The sequence below is a fragment of the Parasteatoda tepidariorum genome, chromosome 10 (assembly GCF_982258835.1).
Source record: "Parasteatoda tepidariorum strain Cologne lab strain chromosome 10, Ptep-v5.0, whole genome shotgun sequence".
NCBI classification, from domain to species: Eukaryota; Metazoa; Arthropoda; class Arachnida; order Araneae; family Theridiidae; genus Parasteatoda; species Parasteatoda tepidariorum.
This window is the reverse complement of record NC_141764.1, coordinates 69,546,381-69,563,936: the sequence shown is the minus strand read 5'-3', so window position 1 is coordinate 69,563,936 and position 17,556 is coordinate 69,546,381. Positions and strand designations below refer to the sequence as shown.

At 29.0% G+C, this 17,556-nt stretch overlaps 1 protein-coding gene and 1 long non-coding RNA gene across 5 annotated transcripts in view; both read right to left on the bottom strand.

The window, feature by feature from the left end:
• Positions 1-1,763: 1,763 nt before the first annotated feature.
• On the bottom strand, positions 1,764-3,042 carry LOC147803015 (uncharacterized). Its single transcript, XR_015430054.1, has 2 exons — positions 2,742-3,042; positions 1,764-2,611 (listed from the first exon to the last, which is right to left on the bottom strand). It is a non-coding gene; the product is annotated as an uncharacterized LOC147803015 (long non-coding RNA).
• Positions 3,043-3,218: 176 nt separating this feature from the next.
• LOC107443482 (sodium-independent sulfate anion transporter) overlaps positions 3,219-17,556 on the bottom strand; it is a 54,585-nt gene continuing 40,247 nt past the window's right edge. For all 4 annotated transcript variants that reach the window (XM_043042981.3, XM_043042984.3, XM_071184067.2 and 1 more), the window contains 12 exons: positions 17,417-17,489; positions 16,837-16,881; positions 16,694-16,754; positions 14,384-14,439; positions 14,156-14,296; positions 10,722-10,780; positions 9,076-9,162; positions 8,661-8,760; positions 7,766-7,845; positions 7,621-7,686; positions 6,504-6,591; positions 3,219-3,599 (listed from right to left, as the gene is read on the bottom strand). In XM_043042981.3, coding sequence (XP_042898915.1) covers positions 3,505-3,599; positions 6,504-6,591; positions 7,621-7,686; positions 7,766-7,845; positions 8,661-8,760; positions 9,076-9,162; positions 10,722-10,780; positions 14,156-14,296; positions 14,384-14,439; positions 16,694-16,754; positions 16,837-16,881; positions 17,417-17,489 — 951 coding nt within the window. In that variant the 3' untranslated portion in view covers positions 3,219-3,504. The remainder of the gene's footprint in view (positions 3,600-6,503; positions 6,592-7,620; positions 7,687-7,765; positions 7,846-8,660; positions 8,761-9,075; positions 9,163-10,721; positions 10,781-14,155; positions 14,297-14,383; positions 14,440-16,693; positions 16,755-16,836; positions 16,882-17,416; positions 17,490-17,556) is intronic.

Genomic DNA, 17,556 nt, shown 5'->3' with positions numbered 1-17,556 from the left:
TTCGTTAAACTAATATATATTAATATATGTTAACTAAGATAATAAGATCTTAAATCAGTATTTATTTTAGTAGTGAAAAATAAGGTTACAAAAATTTAAATACTTTAAAAATTAGTAATAAAAATACTCTCAAAAAAGAAAATTTCAATTTCCTTTCTGAAGTTTCAGGATTTTTAAAGACACAAGTTTCAGTTAATTAGTTTTAAATTCAATGCAGGTTAGGGTCATGATGTTTAAAACTTATTATTTTTAATAAAAAACAATAATAGCAAATTTTATCTGTTTCATTTGACTCTTTGATTTCACTACATAATGAATGAAAAACAAAACATTTCAATTCAAAAATTTATCTACAAAATAAAAATTTTTAAAGAAAGAATATGTTACTATATTTATCATAACATTAGTCATATTCATGTCACTGTCATACATCGCATTAATCAAAATACATAGTGTTTAAATATATGAAATTGTGACTTCAAATGCAATTATTTATATTTGAACAAATGAAAATTTTTGTAATGAGCTGAAATTATTTCAAAAGAATAAATCAAATATTCTTATTCAGTTTAGAAGTAATTTAGTAATCAGGTTATATTTGAAACAGAGTCTATTAAATAAAAAAAAAATGCATCAAAATCAATTCAAAATTTTCTGACAAGTTTTAATGCCACATATTTTTTCACCCACATAACTAGAATTAATGAAAGAAAGTTTGTTACATGACATGCTCTTAACTTAAATCTGTTTTAACTCTAAGATCTTGCAAAGAATAATTAAAACAATTATGTGAAAATTTTTAACAACAATTTATTATTTACTTAAAATGTAACAAGTAATGTTAATGTTTTTAAATATAAAAATAAAATTATAGAATCAATGCCCATATTAATCAGATCTTCTAACAGTATGTGTTTTAACAGTATAATTTCAAGAAATGAATGCAGTAATTCCCAAAATGTGAACCTTACGGTAGGCCGAAAAGTCATAGGGGTTCCATGAGTTAAGATTTTTTTTTTTTTTTTTTAAAAAGCACTGATTTTTTAAACTTGTAATAAATTTCTATCCAACCTTATTTAATATTTACGTTAATTTTATGAAATTACTTAAGTAAAAGGCCAATAAAAAAAGAAATGGCAAATTTTAAAAAATAAATATTTTTTCCCAGTAACAAAATATTGAATAAATTACCAAAAGAATATTAATTTACAAATGATTGCATCAGTATTTCTCACGTAAATTTAAAACTCAAAATAAAACATCCAAATTCAAGAATAAAGAATTATTTTTCTATATTAACTATTCTCACAGTTTATAACAGTTCTTTTTCAAAAACCATAATTCAGCTTATTTTATTCAATTTGATTTATCCATAAGTCAGAAACTACCAGAATAAATACCGTTTCGCTTTTGAATTCAACTGTGCAACATAAAACCTAATTTTAAAACTGTTATTGATAAAGCTATGAAAAAATTTCAAATATCACATTAAATATTTCAGAATTAATTTGTAGCTTTTTTTCTTCGTTTGGTTAGCATATTCACACATGTTAATGAACTATATTTATAAGTCAGAATTCCGCCAAAAGAAGTTTGTTCGTTTAGGGTTCCGTAGCTGAAAAAAAATCGGGAACCTGCAGTAATGTATACCAAAAACTTTGATTTCATTCAAAATATGCGAACATTTTCCTTTCTTTTCATTCTAATAGAACTATAATTTAAATAATATTTTGTCAGCTCAATTAAAAAGATCAACTACTGAAAAATAACAAATCAGTAAACACTTTATTAACACTAACATTAAGCATAAAATAACAAAATTTATAAATAATTTATAATTAAAATAAAATATTATATTCTTCAGAAATTATAGAGTTTTGAAGGATACACTGGTATTCTGGAGTTGCGGATATCTAAAATTAAGTTTTAACTTTTATATAAATAACCAAGTAACGCCGTGGTCTATATATTTTTTTAGTGCAGCGCAACATTAAAAAATATTTTTAATATTTTTTAAATTTCTAATCATTTGCCACATTTTTTGGAGAAAAAAAATTAACAGACATTAATATTAAATTAATTTTTTAACTCAACAATTTAGCAACATAGAGAGAGTGTTCGAGATAAGGATTAACAATACATTTTGTTGATAAGCAATTGCAGATTGAAATGACTTAATTTTTGGAGGGGATTCTTCTCATCACATTCTTTGCATGAATAAATATTTTCTATAATTTCCTAGACTTATTTTAATAACTTCTGAAAATATTATATCAATTACTTTTCCATTGAATATGTTTCAAAGCGATTTCATCCTTTTTTGGACATAAAAGTTACAGAACCAACTTTTAAAGTCTTTGTTTGGACTGCTTTTTAACCGTCAGGATTTTTTTAATTGAATTCCATACTTTTAAATCCTATTCCTTTAACATATTTCTTGGATTGTGGATAAAACAAGATTAAAAGTTACAGAACCAACTTTTAAAATCGTTGTTTAGAATGTTTTTTAATTGTCAGCATTTTTTTAATTGAATTCCATATTTTTAAATCCTGTTCTTTTAACATATTTCTTGGATTGCAGATAAAACAAGATTAAAAGTTACAGAACCAACTTTTGAAGTTTTTGTTTGGAATGCTTTTCAATCGTTTTCTTAACGAATTTCACTTCCTTAAACCTCGTTCCTTTAACAAATTTCTTGGTTTCGGTTGTGGATAAAATAAAATTAAAAGTTCAGAACCACCTTTTAAAGTCTTTGTTTGGAATGCTTTTTAATCGTCAAAATTTTCTTAATAACTCTAAACTCTTAAACCTTGTTCTTTCAACAAATTTCTTTGTTCTAGAGGTAGTTAGAAACAAAGGACAATTAAAAGAACAAGGTTTAAGAACATCAAAGATATTTAAGATTGACAGAATTGAAATCATTGAAGATTTTAAAAGTTGATTGTAAAATTTTTACATCCGATTGCAGAAGTGTATTATTGCTAATAAAACACTATTATTACTAACAGAAGTGTATTATTGCTAATAGAAGTGTATTATTGCTAATAGAAGTGTATTATTGCTAATAGAAGTGTATTATTGCTACTTGGAAACATATTAAACAAGTACGTAATTCACATATTTTCAGATCAGTCCTTAAAATTAATAGCTGCATCTTGCAGTAATGCCCAATATTTACTTCAAAACATTTCCTTCTGAATTCAACTAAATACCTTGCTTGAATACAACTAAAAATTTTACTATTCATTTACACAAAGCTTCCCATTCTTTACAACACATTATTAAAACATTCTAAAACTCTCAAAACATGCTCTCTGGCAAAGAACCAGTCTCAACAACAGTGAAAACTTTAAAAACAATGAGTAAATGCACCGGTAAGTTTCTATAACCGTGAAGTTAACAGGAATAATACAAAATATGCAATGTTTAAGGCACTATCATGTTTTGTTCATGCTCTTTATGAAGATGAAAATGATATTTTAAGGTTTTATGATTAGATAGTTTCAGGAGACATCAAAACAAACATCGTCACTACGTAGACTGTGCCTTGGAAAGTTACTGTTGTACGCTGGGGGAGATATTGGAGACACTGACTGATCTGAAATGAAGATTGGCAACATTTCAACTACAGCTTAATAGCATTTAGGTGTAGTATAAATTAAAAACTAATAGCAAAATAAGAATGATAATAAAAGTTAAAAATTACAACAATACATAAAAACCAAATAAATACAAACATCATAGCAAAACTACAACACAGATGTGTGCCTTTTTAGACTTGTGTAATGGAATTTACCTTAGGAAGTGTAGTAAATAATATATAAAGCGTTGTTGGTACAAATATTTGTTTTTGGTGAAATTTATTAGGCAAAAAAATGAAATGCATGCACATCTCAATAAATAACTATGTAAACCAACAGGACTATTTTTTAATAAATGAATATTACTAGGATGATTAGGATTAACAAGATAGGACAACATGTACAATGTTTTTGTTGAAAAAATAATGAGTAGCAGATGAATTGTAACTCTAATTTAGCTACAATAAACCTGTTTATTCAATTAGTCTATTAGAAATATTTCACAGTAACTCTATATGCATAACAAATGTATAACATGTCACAAAAAATGAACAGGGATGAGAGTAGTCAGAAAGTAAAAGAGAGGAAATCCAAGGAATATATATATATATATATATATATATATATATAAACAAAAATTTGATAAAAAAGTGTGATTTTTAAACTTGTAAAACATGTGATTATAAATCCCGATATGAGGCTTTTAAATCACGTGAATTTGAAACTCTACATCAAATTTAAAAAATGCGAAAATACAAATCATGATGCGTAATTTTTAGATCACGATGTATAATTTTTAAATCGCTCAATATTACAACCGCAAAAACGAATCACGGCATTGGATTTTAAGCTCGCGTGAATACGAATTGCTACATAGGGTTTTAAAAACTTGTAAATACAAATCGCGATATTGGTTTTTAAATCTCGTAAATAAGAATCGCAATGTACAATATTTAAATCGCTTGAATAAGAATCGCAACGTTCAACTTTTACATCAGGTAAATACGAAAATCGATGTTTGATATTAAATTCGCGATTTTAAAAATGCATAAATACAAAACACGATATTGGATTTTTAAATCTCGTAAATAAGAATCATAATGTACAATATTTAAATCGCCTGAATAAGAATCGCAATGCGCAACTTTTAAATCAGGTAAATACGAAAATCGATGATTGATATTAAAATCGCGTGAATAAAAATCGAGTTATTTTCAGAGTCTGGTTTTGGGATTTCTAAAAGGCTTGTTTGTATTGCTTTTGTTTAGACATAATAAATAAAAATTTACAAGATTAATTGAATGAGTAAATAAATATATTCACCGCAAATCCACCTCTATTTTTTTTGTTTGTTTTCACACCAGAATACAAGAAGTTGCGACGTCTAAATTACGAAAATACGAGCTATCCCGCCGACGGATAAAAAATACGGAAAATCTTATTTTCTGTGCGTGAAATCGGAGAAAATAGCTAAGATAAGTAAAAATGCAGAAGGGTTAGCAGCTAGGACGTAGTTTGAATTTTCTGTTTATCTTTGAAAATCGTACATAAATATAATTATTTTACTTCTGAATTTTAAAAAAACTGAATTTAAAAAAAAAGCGGGATATTTATGAAAAAAAAAACGAAACTTTTAGAGAACTTTTAAAATGGTTGAAATTCGAGAGACAAAAAAAATCTCATCCCTGTATAAAGGTCAACCAGTTTCATCCCAAGGAAATGATTTTTAGAGAAACTTCAGAGGGAGGAATAAAGACTTCAATAATTTCGCTCCGTGGAAAATTTAATTCTTCATAAAATAAAATATTTTAACTTGTGCAAAAAAAAAAAATTTCAGCAGAAATTAGCGGGAAAAATGGAAAAATCTGAAGAAAAAAAAAAAGCGGAAATCCGCGAATCCGCGGAAGAATCTCATCCCTGAATGAAGCATAATTAAGCATTGAATATGCATGGTTAATTAAGGTGTAATGTATATATTTCCAACATTGCGCTGAGAGAGAGAACAATGAAGTAATAATTACAGAACTAGAAAATAAATATCTAATTTATTTTAGTTTTTGTTTGACAAGCTACTTACAAGAGAGTAATTTGTAGAGAAGTTTTCCTGCTAAGTAGTGTTTCTACGTTAAAACACTAATTGAAAATCAGTTAGTTATGCAGAAAAGCAAAAACATATAAAATATTTGAAAAATTTATTATAAACAGCATGAAAAAAAATGGACAAATAATTTACTAATAAAGTATACTGGGTAATACAAAATCTGTTGGTTACACAATATCACAAAAATGAAATACTGATTTGAAGAACTGATTGGAAAGCATGCAGGGCTGGATTACCCATTAGGGCAGACTAGGCCTGGGGCTCTCAATAATTAGGGGCCCCCTTAAAAAAAATGTAATTTTTAAAAAAAAAAATAAAAAAAAATTTTTGAAAAAAAATTAAGAAAAACAACGATTTAAAAAAAAAATCAATTTGGAAGATATATTAATAAAATAAGATAATTTTTTTTACATAATGTATTACATAATTTAATCTAAGGTCCCCCAAAATTTGAATGGCCTAGGGCCGCTTAATCCGGCCCTGAAAGCATGTCACATTAAAAACTATCTAATCAAAGTATGAAATTGATTTAGACAAATTTAACGATAAAAACTTTAAAATAATAAGTCAAAATGAAAAAGCACTAAAACCAAATTTGTGTCATGTAAACAATTTAAATAAATAGTTAGAAAATAAAAACAAGCAAAACGAAATTTTAACAAACATATCTTTATCTATCTTATCTAACATACATATCTTTAAAATTTTGATTTGCTTGTTTTTGGTTTCTAAATTTTTATTTAAACAAAAAACTATCTTTCATATTAGTTAAAACCACAATTAAAGCAACCTTAAAATATTAAAAAAAAAAGATGCTTACTCTGAATATAATTTTCTGCTTCTAGTTTAGAAGAAAAATGTTTAAAATCACTCAATCCACTACCTACTATGGCCTCTTGAACTTCAGGCTGTTAACAAAACATTACATTAATACACTTTAGAATTATCACATTTATTTTAAATTGAACCAATAAACAAAAACAGAGTAAATTATTAAAATATAGAAATAAGTATTCAGTTTATAGCATAAAAACTCCCTAATTTCTTTGCTAATAGTAAATATTTTCAGAAATGAGTTGCTAAAACTCATTTCATTAAATGTGAAAAGGTTATGGTGTCCCGGCCACTATATCTAAAACTTCCTAATTCACCCTGGACTGTAATGTACACTTTTTTCTACTGTGATTAGAGGTCCTTGATTCGAATCTTGCTGGCAGCCAACAAACATCTCTCTCACACGCTCTCCTCTACATTGGTGACTACGGACGCTCAAACACGCAACATAATTATTTCACTCTTCCACAGAGGGAAGCATGACGTCACATTGCTTTGTTTTACAGTTTGTCTCAATTCAACAAAAAATCGTTAATTGGTTAACAAGGTCCAAACTACACTGGGATGACGACTTTGCTCAAGGTCACATGACCTCTCAGTCTTGTGAAAAAGCCCACAGTTGGCAGCGAGTCAGACTTCTCACTCACTGTAAAAGGAGTGTGCCACTATATATAAAATTTCTTAATTCATCCTTGGGGTGAATAGCCTTTTCTATTGTGGTTAGAGCTATGCCAAGACAATATGTAAATCATTGCAGATTTTGTTGGTCAGTTTTCAACAACATTTCTATTTTACAAAATGCAAGATTTAAAGCAATGCTTGTAACATATATAAATAAGCAATAGGGGCAAATAAACATGGGTAACAATAATAGTGATTGAAATGAGTGAGTACCAATTATATCACTCTGTATAGTTTTTTGAATCATTAAATATTTAGTTTGAATATTTTATAAAAGCTTGTAAAAAAGTATAATATTTCTGATTCTTAAAAAAAACAAACAATAAAATACAATGTTATTAAAAATCGTAAGCAAATGAAAAAGTGTGTTGAAAGCTTTCAAGTTATTAAATATTGTAAAGATAATAATTTTATAAACTCACCTTAAAATGCATAAATATTATATTTATATTCACAGCTTTAAAATCACTGAACAATGTCTTCATGACCTGAAAGAAAGTTTAAACAAATGATTTATATTCAAGTGATATAATAATCCCATATATATCCCCCCTTAAAATTACATACCATGACCATAGTATAATCGGCTGTAGTGATATTTTCACCATCAATGAGTACAAAATAAGAAGAGCTAGAGTCTGCTTTGTCTAAAAAAATAAAACCAGACTTGCAGCAAAATGACATTTAATGATTATTCAACTTGTAATAAAATGACAGGATAAATTTTTTTTGTTGATAAAATAAACTAAAGTTAAAAATTGAGACTGCATTTTTTCAACAAAATCGTAACGTTTTTCGTACTGAATTTTTGCTTAGTTTTTGTTTATTTTTTTTTCCAAAAATTCTCTACAACATTATTAATTTATTATCATTGTACAGTAGAACTCAGATTTAAAGTCACTCGTGAATAACTATTTCTTTCCGTTCACTTCCTATATCAATAATGTAACAAAAAATCCCAGTATTTAGCAGCAGAAATACTACTTCCCCGAAATACCAATGCCCTGTGTCCACCTGGAAAAAAGTTTAAAAGGACTGTATTTATAATGGTTTTAGAAAAGGTAGTTTTACATCAGTGAGGACATAGAAAACATGTAGCATATCAGTACAGAGGTTGATATTGATTTAGTGGAGTACAGTAGAGTCTCGATTGTTCCAGTTTCCCATAAATCTAATCTAAAGGAAAAAATCAGTCTTGCTTCCAAACAATGAGTAACGCATCCACAACACGTGGAACAATCACTACTATTGGTTTTAAGACAATTACTATGACTGAATGTTGAAAAACAAGTTTGTGTGTTAAATACTAAGACATGTGAAAAGTGTGTTTAAACAAAAAGCATTAGACAATTAACCTTATGCAGTAAAAACGCAAACTTATGTTAGTAGTTTGAATAGCTAAAATATAAGAAAGCATATCACAGAAATTATTTCTTACATGTATTTGAACTAAAATATTTACCTGGAATAGATTTAATTATTTTTGTTTGCAGTGTTTCAGCAGATGGAAACAAAATAGTTCTGTCTGGTTTCACATATAAATAATAACGACCAAGTTCAGTCTAGAAAAAGTTAACATAATATAATAAAAATTCCTGAAAAATTCCTAATAAGGCAAGATTAAAATTATACTAATTAATAAATTAAATTAATTAATAAAGCAGAGTGTGAACATGCTAAATTCATAAAATCAATAATTTTATCAATGAAAATCTAATAATCTTTATAACAAAATCTGAAATTTTGTCTATAAGAAACATATTTCCAATATTGTGTATTCTTTCACTAATATCACTTCTAAATAGAGATAAAATTATGACTAATTGTAGTTTAAAAAAAATCTAAAAAATAATATCATTTTGTTAAAGTACCCTTACCATTCTCTCCTGTATTAAAATCTTTGGTTTGGCTTCTTGAAGCAAAAGTAAGCACATTGAAAAAGCAATGCCAATAAGTATACCATACTAAAAAAAATAAATAAATAAAAACATTATTTGTTATTGAAAAATGATTTATTTATTATTACATTATAACTATAATTTCCTGTGTATTATCTGCAGTAATGTATAATCTGTAACCAAAACATTCAGCTTCACACTGAGAAATTTCAGAATGGATAAATTCACAATTCATTGTATAATTCGGGGATTATACAATGGTTTGTTCTTTTCTGTGAGACTGGTTGGTCCCTTACATTTTTATGACTGCTGAATGTGGATAGAAAATTTGTGATGTCTGATAGTACAGAAATAATTTTGGCAGATTATTCACAGTAAACTTTGGCAGATTATTTACATGAACAGTTTGACAGATTATTCACAGTTACAGGACTCATGTTTTTAACAGATAATCTGCTGATTATACACAAGAAATTACAGTACAGTACAGTACATTTGTTGCTTAACAAATTTTCCAACTCCACTTTAACAATCTTCGTAGCAAGCAATGTTTCATCAGAAATAGTTTTTCCGTTAATAGATTTGTTAGCAATGAACATTTCCAACTTATTTCATAGCAAAAGTGGCACAATCTATTTTCTATTAACCGTATATTTCCAAACATAAGCCGAGAATTTAGACAATTTTCAAAAGCTTAAGTCTGCTTATAATTGCATCCCTTAACTTGAAAATTTCATAAAGACATCGCCACAAAATAAACTTCTCTTATTGTCAAGCACTAGCGATAATCAGTAAATATTATGAAACATATATACAAAACACAAAAATACATAAAATAATAATTGAAAACAGAATGCTTAAATAAAAAAAATAAAAACTGAAAAAGAAACAAAAAAGGACAATTTGAAAGAAATACTATTATTTTTTTAACTTCTTATTAAGAATTTGGAAGGTACAAGCTTCTTTCCAAGCAAAGCATGCCTTAATTTTTTTATGTCAGTTTATATACGAGTTTTAAATTTTCAATGAATTTCCAAACATTGATGGGCTTATATTCGGAAATATACTGTATTAATAATCTAAAAACTGGAATTCTATCTGTTGATACTAGTTACCAACCAAATGAACTCTTTTTCTTTCTTTAAACATTCATTAGGAAAATTCTTTATTATGGTGATACATCCCCAGAAATTTAATTAGATGAGAGCTTGATAGATTTAATCACTGATTTCATTTAGTAGTTTATTAAGAAAAAAATAAGTTTTATTATTTTAATTCTCACTTTAAAATGTGAAACTTGGTTACTAACTACAGAAACTTTTTTATTACAGTTGATACAATAAATAGAGGCAGGAGGTCAACAGGGAGAAATCAATTGATTTCTGTCAGTTGATTTCTACTCATTTAAAACTAAAGATACTTTGTTTCACATTATTAATGTCTTCTGCATCTACGACTTTCGAGTTATTAACCTGTAAAAAAGCTTTCCTTCCAAGAATTTGTATTTCATTGAATAACACAGAGAAAAAATATATTTGTTGTACATAAATGTAAATAGTCTGAAAATAGTCCTTAACTGAAAATTAAGATTTATAAATTAGAGAAAAATTTAAAACAGATTTTACCTCCAGTCCCAAGACGAATGATAGGAAGAAAGTAGCACAAAAAGGAATGAGATCCCATTCTAGAATAAGAAACATTTTAATTTATAAAAATAACTCATTAAGAAAAATTTCATCAAGAAACAGTTAAGATGCAGGTTGATTTAAAAGTAACAGGCATCTGAATCTTCGTTACTAGGAAATTACTGGATAAAATTTTACCTATATATAACAAATATGCATTTCTAATCATTCAAATTAAATTTTTGGTATTAAATAAAATATTTAAATTCTTTTTTGAAAGGAAAGAGCTAATGTTTTTGATTTAAATATTTTCTTAAAACCAATAAAACCGTTTTTTTTCCTTTCATTCAAAAAAAAAAAAAAAAAAAAAAAAAAAACCTCCACAATACTCCCTGAATTTTTTTTAATGAATGCAAAAAATTTACATACATCTCTTTGATCACAATAGAACTTTTACACTGTCTCAGAAATTATCTCAAAAGCTTAGTTTTTCACCGTTTTAGGTTCCCAGCAACACTGCTCAACCTACATAATTATGTGTTTTTAAATGCTACAAGAAAAATGGTACCCCTAATTCTATAGAATTGGTTTTTGAAGTGTGGATCAAATCATGTTAATAAACTGATTTCACCCTCAACTATTCTGTTTAAGTTAGGATTCCTTGTTTATCTTTTTTTTTTGATAACCTCATAGCACATCTCCTGATGGTACATGGGGAAAGAAATCTAGCTTCTATACACATATAATGTAAACTGGTACCCCAAGGGTTGGGTCAGTCACTATGTATAAAGGAAGAAACAACATTTAGGGGTGCACCAGCAGAAGTACTATTTATTTAGATATTTCTTACAGCTCCATACAATACTTAACGCATTGGAGGAAGGTGAGAGACAAAACAGGTGCTTCAATCCTACAAAAAATTAAAATCCTCTCACGATTGCGCGAAGTCCACCTCCAATGGATCCCTTCTCACGTTGGGGTTCTGGGCAATGACATCGCCGACACTCTGGCTAAGGAGGGGACGAAAGAAAATCTGATAAGTCCAAATTCCCTCACCTTCATGGAGCTGGCATCAAAAAAGAAAAAAGAAGACCTCGCTTCCTGGCTCGTACCCCCCAAACATCACTGGTACCAGAGCACCAGTCCAGGAGGTGCACTCAACATTCGGTGCAACCGCAAGGTCCAGACTGCACTTACCAGGCTTATCAGCGGCCACCTTAAGTCCCTTTCTTTTGAGGGTAGTATTAAAATCTACCCTAACTGCCCCAGGTGCCACAACATGCAGGCTTCCCCCCAACATATACTGGACTGTCTAGGTCTGGACAAAAGGGACATTCTTAATAACACACTTATGGTGGCCGACTTCCTCCGGGTGATGAATTTCATGGACATAGTTTAGCCCTGCTAATTTTGGGGATAAGGAAGAAGGAGAAGAGATATTTCTTTCAGAATTCAGTTACATCATCCATGTTGATAATATCTGATAGCGCATTTTTAGATAGAACAAAAGAATAAAATGGTGATTAGCAAGAGGCAGCAAACCTAACCAACAACTGTTTCAGGTGACTTACCTCTTGACCGGGGCTTTCCAATCGGACATTGAGCTGGGGGCCGCAATTAACATCACCAGTCAAATGCAACTTTATCAAAATTTTACATAGGACTATTTTATATTTGAAAAAACATTAAATATTACTGACAGATTTTTATCAAGTTGTACAAAACAAAAGCATTGAATTACAAATTAAAATAAGAAGTAGATTTTTAAAACTATTTAATTGTATATTAAAAAATTCTGGCTACAATAACTTTAATGTGTACCTATGTATTAAACAATTAATGTGCAACAGATATCAAATTGTTAAGATATAAAACTTAAAAGTATTTAAAACTCATACAGACTTTTTACGAAAATTGTCCGCAAAAAAAAAGATGACAACAAATATATTTCAGTTTACGGGCAACAAAAAAAAAGGCTTTGCGGGCCGCCAGTTGGTAAACACTGCTTTTGACTGTCATTTTGCTTCTCACAAACACGTGAGGAATTTTGTGCATATTCTGGCTACAATAACTTTAATGTGTACCTATGTATTAAACAATTAATGTGCAACAGATATCAAATTGTTAAGATATAAAACTTAAAAGTATTTAAAACTCATACAGACTTTTTACGAAAATTGTCCGCAAAAAAAAGATGACAACAAATATATTTCAGTTTACGGGCAACAAAAAAAAGGCTTTGCGGGCCGCCAGTTGGTAAACACTGCTTTTGACTGTCATTTTGCTTCTCACAAACACGTGAGGAATTTTGTGCATATGACGCTCTGCTAAATCTGAGTATGTTGCTCTCCCTATAAGGTACCATGCATTACCGTATATTCCGGCGTATAACGCGCACTTTTAATAAAAAAAAAAACACATTGGAATGTACGGGTGCGCGGTATACGCCGAATATAAAAATTATAGATTAAAAAAATTTAAATATAGAAAAATACTTTTATTTTAAAGAAATAACATACCTTTACTTATATACTTTATTGATTTTCGTTATTACATAAATAGTTCATTATATTCGTCTTCCGTTATTTCTTCAGGCACGTCATCACAATCGTCTTCATCATCTGTGTTACCCTCATCCATAAATAAACAGTCATCTTCTGATCCGTCCAGATTATTTGAAATGATGCATTTTTTGAATGATTTTCTAACCATCTCTGGCTTAATTTCATCCCATGCTTAAAAGCATGGGATGAAATCCATATGCACATGAAATATCCATTCGCACACTGCTTCCAAACTTGCATGACGCATATATCCTCCTTTCGTATTGGTTTTCTCTCCCTCCAACATCCAAGTGTTCCACTGTTTTTTTAAATTGGCTTTAAATGGTTTGTTTAAGCAGACATCCAATGGCTGAACTAATGGTGTCAATCCGCCCGGAATAACTGCCATATCGGTGTTACATTCTTTCAACAATTTTTTGTATTATCTGTAAGGTGGGACGTAAACATGCCCCCCCCCACTAAAAGGCTTTCTGGTTTTCTATAGATACTAGTCGAGATATTGCACATGTACAATCCAAATTTTCGTGCGCGTTATACGAAGAGTATATCTTAAAATTTAAAAAAAGTTATTAGAAATTACGGGTGCGCGTTACATGCCGGGGCGAGTTATGCGCCGGAATATACGGTATTTATATATACTTATTACACATACTCATCATCCCACTTAAATAAACTCATACATTATATCATACATTCTTGTATAGATTACCCCACTGATTAGTTCCCTGCATTAATTAAGTATTTGAAGAGCTGGACTTCTTCTCTTTTCTACATTCTTTGCCCCAGAGGGAAGCAGCGTTAAAATGCTCCCAAGCATCCTAAAAATTATTTTATTGTGAAAAGTAAAATAATGACAAATTAACTACTTACTATTTGTTTTCCACATTAGTATTACATCTTCAAAATGGACCATATGTAAAACGGAAATAAATATAAGAGCCGAGAGAGATGCTTTTGGAATGAAGCGGAAATAAGGTGACATCACACCTAGGGCAAGAAGTACCAGACTTCCTGAAAGTGAGAACACATCCAAAATGTCAAAAAAATATTTGATGATGTTAAATTTATCAAATCTATTTCAAGAAACTAATTTACAACCTGTGACTATCCCACCAGCAGTAGTACGAACACCACTACTATAATTTATGGCTGTTCTGAAAAGAAAAAGTATATTAAGACCAACACAACAGGTTAATTGAAATAAAGTTTTTAAATGAAAACAATCAGGTGAGTTTGGAATTATATGTAGAGTTAAATTCTAAAAAAAGTTTTGTCTAAATCAAATTAGTACCTCCTATAAATGATTCAGGAAATAGATGTAGAATGTGCCAAAAAAAGGACCACCCTGACTAATTTTTGATCTAGATTTTCACATCAGAGGACTCAACCTTAAGGTTTAAAGGCTGAATCCTAAATACGCTTGTGAATTAATATAGACAATATTTTACATACTTTCTCCAAATAATTAAAAAAAATGTCAACCGGTTTGGATTATTTATCCGTAAAATATGGGATAATCGAAAAATATGATGCTAATAGTTAAGAAAGTGAAGTGGACAATAGTTTCAAGACCTAAAAACCTAATTCCCCTTCTTGCACACTGCACAAAAGTGCCTTGTTTGGGTAAAAGTAAATCATATTCGTGTACTAATACAGAAAATAGATAAGAATTATTTTACTTTATCAAAGGCTTAGATTTTCCTTGTCAAGAAACTTTAATATTTTGAAAAATTATTACTTATATTAAATGATCAAATAAGTGAATATTTTTCATAGCAAAAATTTTTTATTGCTAATAAAATTTTAGTATAGTTGCACTCCAATAATTCAGATTGCAGTATTAAGAAAGAATGCAAGCAATAAGTAACTGGGCATGCCAACCAGTATTGTTTTTTTTTTTCCATAGTAGCAGAGCTATATTTCTTTAGAAAATGTGATAACTTTCTAAAATAGAATTAAGTACAGAAATAGCGTTTCTATACACACCATTCATAAAGAGAAAATATTAAATATTTTTCTCTTAAAGTTGAATATTTCAAGACTAATTATTTAAATATTCTAATATTATTTTTTGGTCCCAGATCTTTTTGGATAATAAACTAATACATAATATAGGACTTAATATATTAAAAAATCTAGGATTTCTAAGTTCTTACTAACATTTATTTAGTTTGCCATAAACTAAAATTCATTTATTTACATTGTTGGAGACCCAACAAAAACACTATCAATGTACAGATTAGTTATGGTTGTATACCTTTTTTCTCTAAATTAACTTTTTTAGTTTTATCAGAACAATTGAAATATAATTTTTAATCGCTTTGCAGAACTCACACATAATCCATTCACGAATAATCAGAGCTCTACTGTAATATACAATGGGTCTTTTCAATGGTAAAAACAATTGAAAAGACAAAGTTTTTTTTTTTGCAATAAAAAAAAAAATTCAAATAAAACAAAACTAGGCAAAAATATCATCCAATATAAGACCAGTATATTGGATAACGAAAATGGGCGTAGCTGGTACTTTAAATAAGGAAACAGTCACTTGTCCAGTACAGCAGCAGATTGACACTCTGTCAAGTAAGAGAAGAGTATGTCTAATAGGGTGTATGATCACCTCTAACTGCTACACAACTTTCACATTGGCGTTTCATACTGCTTACCAGGGTCTTATCAATTGCTGTAGAAACTGCACCCATTCTTGCACAAAAGCACCCTTAAACTCATTGGAGTTGGTCTTGAAATTGCAATTAAGTGATCAAAAGTGTCCCATACATGTTGGACAGGATTAAGGTCAGGGGACATTGTAGGCCACTCAAATCATTGAATATCTTCCAATTGGAGGTATTCATCAACCAACTGAGCCCTGATACTTTGTGTATAGGCATTACTTATAATTTATTTATTTTATTATCATTTTCTAGAGCCAGCCAGGTAGCCGAATGGTTAGCTTGCCTGACTGTGAAGCCACTGGCCGTGGGTTCGAATCCCGCTCAGGGAATGGATGTTTCTCTCTATGTGTTTTCTTCTGCTGTGTGTGATGTGTAAATATGGCCCACCCTATGAGCGAGCGTCTGTGGCAGAGTGGCGTCGGTAACGTTGCTCGTTTCCGTGACTCTGGTCACAAGGTGCTCACCAGGCAATGCAAAATTAGTAACATTTTTGGCATCTTCCATGGCGAAAAACAATTAGTTCAGTGCCTGCCATTAATTTTTTTTTTAATTTTAAAAAACCGTACCTTCTTTAATTGTTGGAAATTACAGATTTAAATACTGAACAATAAAACTGAGAGATATGATGCTCATAATTTATAAAAAATGGAAAAGAAAATAATAGAATGTCAATTAAAACTAAATAGAAAATTTTATTTCACCTATTAGAGTTGTTAAATATAACGTAACAAACCTAGAAAAACTACCAGTTGCAGGATATGATGAAACAAATGATCCCATGATATTGCAAATACCTGAAACATTTGTTTTACTTTAATTTCTTCCAACAAAGTTAATAAAAATTGAAAGATCAGAATAAAATATTAAAATATTTACCAATCGCAATCATTTCTTGAGTAGCATCAATTTTCTTTCCTTTAGCTGCAAAAAAAAAAAAAAAAATGATTAAAAAAATAAAATTTGTTCTAAAATTTGCAAATAAAGTTATTTTTTTAAACATGAATATCTTATATTCAGGGAAGAATAATTCACAGAAATTTGGACATTTTAGAAAATGTCAGAAGTTTAAACATAATTTACATACCAACAACAGAAAAAGAATGAAAGAGTTCTTCACTTCAATGAATATAAAAAAGGAAAAAAAGGAAAAGGAAGAGGGAAAAAAATAAAAAACGCTGAAGAACATAGACAAATAGAACCATTAACAATACAGGCAACAGTGTTGATATGGAAGTCCAAATAGCAAGATCACTTTACCATATCAAGAAAAGTTGAATGTTAAGATATTTTTATTCAGAATTATATTTTTAATAAGTAGTAATTAAAAATTTCGAACTATACATTAGACAACTCATTAATTAAATATTAACAATAAATAAGTGAAAATATCTCTTATTTTTAAAATTGAATATATCATAAATTATAAAATTTGATAGATTGAAATAAGCATTCCTACCAAAAGATTTTGCTATTGCTATAGCTTCAAGCAAACAAAGCAGAGGAAGAATTACCAATCCAGATCCTAAATCCTGAAATATGAAATAATTGGTTTTGTAGAAATAAGTAGGACAGGAAGTGGGAACAAGGGATTTATAT